At 39.2% G+C, this 4,803-nt stretch overlaps 1 protein-coding gene across 1 annotated transcript in view; it reads right to left on the bottom strand.

Moving 5' to 3' along the window:
- The window catches only part of MMP26 (matrix metallopeptidase 26), a 14,774-nt gene extending 14,245 nt beyond the window's left edge, over window positions 1-529 (bottom strand). Inside the window, exons 1-2 of the mRNA XM_012805050.2 lie at window positions 332-529; window positions 10-202 (exon numbers count right to left, since the gene is read on the bottom strand). Coding sequence (XP_012660504.2) covers window positions 10-202; window positions 332-529 — 391 coding nt within the window. The remainder of the gene's footprint in view (window positions 1-9; window positions 203-331) is intronic.
- Window positions 530-4,803: the final 4,274 nt, after the last annotated feature.

Raw genomic sequence — 4,803 nt, 5'->3', positions numbered from 1 at the left:
CCAAGTAACGGTAGTAATCTCCTTTCATTTTCAAATAGAAGACTTTGCTCTCTGCTTGTGAAGCATTGGGAATCAAGAACTTTTCCAAAAGGGACAGTACATCATTGCAGATATCTCTTAGCTCGGTCTCAATTTTCTCTCTGTATTCTCGAGCCATCTGCTGTTTTTTCTCGGCACCTTCCGTCTTTTGCTGAGAAGTTTCCTTCCAGTGGGCGTAAAGGAAGAGTAAACTGGCAGAGGTTGCGGGGGAGATAGAGGGCGTCTAGGATCCAAGGGGAAGGCTAGGAAGGGGGTTAGCGGTGGAGAGGGAAATAAAAAACCAGCTTCCTGCCCAGTAGTGCTGGGGACACGAGTAGACAACTTGAAAGGAAAGCGGTGTGGGGAGGAGTTGGTAGCGGGAGAGGAGCGTGCTCCTCCGCTCGCCCTCTAGCGCGGGCGGGCAGGGCGCGCGCTGGGGAGCTGCGGCTGCGCTGAGCCCCGAGAGCTGTGGGCACCAATCAACGGTTGCCATAGCAGCGTTTGACGTCATCGTGCGTGTGGTGCCCCTGCTGCCGGGGCTGGTGATTGGAGGAAACCCCGTGTCTGCGGAGCGGCTGTAGCCTGTGAGCAGCGAGATCCAGGGACAGAGTCTCAGCCTCGCCGCCGCCGCCGCCCAGAGACTGCTGATCCCCCGTCCGTCCGTCCGTCCGCCGCCACCCACTCCGGACACAGAGCGTCCAGTCATGGATAAAAATGAGCTGGTTCAGAAGGCCAAACTGGCCGAGCAGGCTGAGCGATATGATGACATGGCAGCCTGCATGAAGTCTGTAACTGAGCAAGGAGCTGAATTATCCAACGAGGAGAGGAATCTTCTCTCAGTTGCTTATAAGAATGTTGTAGGAGCCCGTAGGTCATCATACTTTCAAGGTTTAGAAAACAATGATTCTTCATTTTGTATGGAATCAGGAAAAAAACCCTATAGACAAGACAATTCTTAGTAATGAAAGCAAAGCCAGTGGTATAACCCTACCACACTTCAGGCTATACTATAAGGCCATAGTGATCAAACAGCATGACATTGGCATAAAAATAGAGACATAGACATTTGAAACTGAATAGAAAACCTTCAGATAAACATCTCACAGCTACCTGATCTTCAATAAGCCAAAAAATAACATATACTGGGGAAAAGAATCCCTATTCAATAAATGGTGTTGGGACAACTGTATAACTACATGTAAAACACTGAAACTGGAACTGCACTTTTCACCAGTTACAAAAATTGACTCGAGATGGATAAAAGATTTAAATCTAAGGCATAAAACAATAAAAATCCTCAAAGAAAATATGGGGGAAACACTTGAAGATATAGGCCAGGGGAAAGATCTTAAACAAATTAAATTTAATTAAACTGAAAAGCTTCAGTACAACTAAGGAAACAACCACCAAAGCAAACAGACAACCTTCAGAATGAGAAAAGATATTTGCATATTATGAATCAGACAAAAGCTTGATAACTAAGACATACAGGGAACTCAAATTGATCAACAACAACAACAAAAAAATAATAATCCCATACATCACTGGGCAAGAGACTTATAAATAGTATCTTCTCTAAGGAAGACAGACTATGGCTAACAAACATATGAAAAAATGTTCATGGTCCCTAATCATCAGAGAAATGCAAATCAAAACCACTTTGAGATGTCACTGAATCCCAGTGACAATGGCCCACATCACAGTCTCAAAACTGCAGATGCTGCTGTGGTTGTGGAGAGAAGGGAACAATTTTACACTGCTGGTGGGACTGAAAACTAAAACAAAGTTTTTGGAAGAATGGAGAATCCTTAAAGAACTCAAATTAGACCTCCCATTTGATCCTGCAATCCCATTACTGGGTATCTACCCAGAAAAACAAAATATTCTTTTATCATAAGGACATGTGCACTAGACTGTTTATCATAGCTAGATTTATAATCACCAAAACGTGGAAAAAACCTAAATGTCCACCAACCTAGAGTGGATTAACAAGACTTGGTAGATGTATACCATGGAATAGTATTCAGCCATTAAAAAAGATGGAGACTTTACATCTTTTGTATTAACCTGGATTGAGGTGGAACACATTCTTCTTAGTAAAGCATCACAAGAATGGAGAAGCAAGGATCCAATGTACTCAATTCTAATATGAATGCAGTAAGTATATGAGCTAATTCATGGTGAAGAGTAAGGGAATGAGGGACCAGGAAGAAAGAAGGAGGGAGAGAATTAGGGGGTCAAAGTGTGTAGCACACCTCTTAGGGGTGGAACACAATTATAAGGGGGAATTTACCTAACAAATGCAATCAGTGTAACCTAACTCTTTGTATCCTCAACAAATCCCAAACAATTTTTTAAAAAGTGCTCAGAAAATAATATCATAGCTACCTGCAAGATCAGATCTATATTTCGTGAGTACTTATTTTGCTATTTGTAGGCATGAGAAAATAATTCAGATCTCTCAACACAGGGCTGGTGATCTTTATAATAGCTTGTTGAGTACATACACTGTGTCAAGAATGCACTAATTTTCTTCATCAACACAACCAACTGTGAAGTAGATGTTCCATTACATTCATCCTGTAGTTAAGGAAAGAGGTTGGGCATCATTTGGCTGCCATTTGGATAGTCACAGTGCTCAAAGCAAAATATAAAAGTTATAAACAAAGTGTGCTTTACTTTGAAGGCGGAACTTTTGCTCACTGGACAGAACCACATTTGATGCAGCATCTTGAACTCCCATGGTGCACCATGTAATCTAATAAGGAAGACTCATGTGAGCAGCCACCTGTAAGCCTGACCCAGCACTCAAATAAATGAGTGATAAGTGATAAAAGTCAGCTTAACTAAGAAAGCAAATGAATGACTTATTAGCGATTCAGCTGCACATAAGGGTAAGTATATGTTTGAAATATGACAATATTTTCAAAATATAATATGCATATGGCTCACCTGGGAGTATGAGTAAAATTACAAATTCTGATTCAATAGGTCTTCAATTGGCCTAACATTCTGAATTTTTAACAAGCATTTAAGTGATGCCAATGCTGCTTGTCTAATCATCACAGTCTTTGAGTAGTTATGAGATGGCTGGTATTGAGAATGTAGGAAATGTAGGAGCTGTAAAATTAACCAGAAAGTTTTAAGATGGAAGACTGGGTTTTATATTTACTTAAAAATTCAGTATTATGAGAAATGAGAACCCACCTCTCCAACCCTCACCTCTACTATCATCCTTCTTGTCATGCCCATAATATATCTCTTGGGCATAAAAATATGGTCTGTGCCTGAGACTTTTCCCAACAGAGTCTAGATTGGTTAAACTATCTTGGATACAAGAGAAAAAGCAGTTTTGAAGGGAAGCCATAGGAATGCCTGGCCACCTTTTCTGGGACTCATGTTTTGTTTACATAATTTGATTTTGTACATTTGAAAAAAAAATTATAAGTGTGCCTTTCACCCATATGTGTACATTGCACCATTTACATGTGGATCTAACCAACCCTACCTCTCCTCTCCTTGCTTGGTTTCCACTGATTTTTGCTTCCCTCTGTGTACCTGTGCTCCTCAATTAGTTCCAATTTAAAAGCAATTTCATGTGGCACTTGTTTTTCCATTCTTTATATACTTCATTTAGGATAAAAATCTATAGTTAGATCCAAATTTTTGCAAGAGGACTTAATATATCTTTCATGGCTAAGTAGTACCATGGCTCATATACATTTTGTTAATATACTCATAAATTGATGGCAGTTGGGTTGATTCTACATTTTTGCAATTGTGAATTGTGCTGCTACAAACATCTGAGTGCATGTGTCTTTTTGATAAAAATGACTTCTTTTCTTTTGGATAAATATCCAAAAGAAGGATTGACGGATCAAATGATAAGTCTATTTTTAGTTCTTTGAGAAATCTCCATACTGTAGTAGTGCCTACAGAAATTTTTCAAGTGTGTAATATGCACATTTCATCAAAGACTTTCATATGTACTGTTCCTCTAAAAGAAAGCATATAGGGGCAATGAGAGATGCTGTGCCTTCTGTCTTCACAACTGAGGACTCTACTGAACTAAATTCAGTGATCCCCAAAGGAGATACACTTTTTCCACAGGAAAACTGACAGTCATCATCTGGGAATTTTACTGTCCTTGTATGGAGAAACTAAAAGTCAAAGGCAAGAAGAGAATGTACCAGATTGTCAGGGGTAATTGACCTTCATTACTTTCATGACTTCATTTACTTTCTCTTCAGAGAAAGTAAAAACCGATGTTTCCCAAGCAAAAAAGCCAGGTCATTGAGCTCTATTGGGGGACAATTTTAATGGGCAGCAATCAGTTCTTGCATGGATTGACCAGTTTCATCAGGGAGATATTTCCCTTTTATTTTTCTTTCTATCAAATTCTGCTTTCTCCTCTTTTATTTCACAAGTATTGAACCTCTTTAATACTTAAGTTTATATTATGAGAGAGGATATGAGAATGAGCATAATGCTGAGGCAAAATTGTAAAAGTGAATTACTCTTAGTTTCATATTAATGTGAATTATTTCTCATATTTCCATTCCCTTTTTTTGTTATTAAGATAGAATAAAAGTACTATGTTAATAAATGCCTTCACATCTTGCACATAAGGCTAATTAATATGAGGCACCAAATCTACCCAGTACTCATTCTCTAATGTTCAACTAAATTCTACAGAGATGATGAAGTCAAATTAAAAGGAGATATGCTAGAGAGTCTGACATTAATTTCCATCAAAGGCTCAGAGGCATGGTGTTGTTTTAGAGC

The sequence above is a fragment of the Otolemur garnettii genome, unplaced genomic scaffold (assembly GCF_000181295.1).
Source record: "Otolemur garnettii isolate 467f Iridium unplaced genomic scaffold, OtoGar3 scaffold00001, whole genome shotgun sequence".
NCBI lineage: Eukaryota > Metazoa > Chordata > Mammalia > Primates > Galagidae > Otolemur > Otolemur garnettii.
This window is presented reverse-complemented; position numbering and strand designations above follow the sequence as displayed.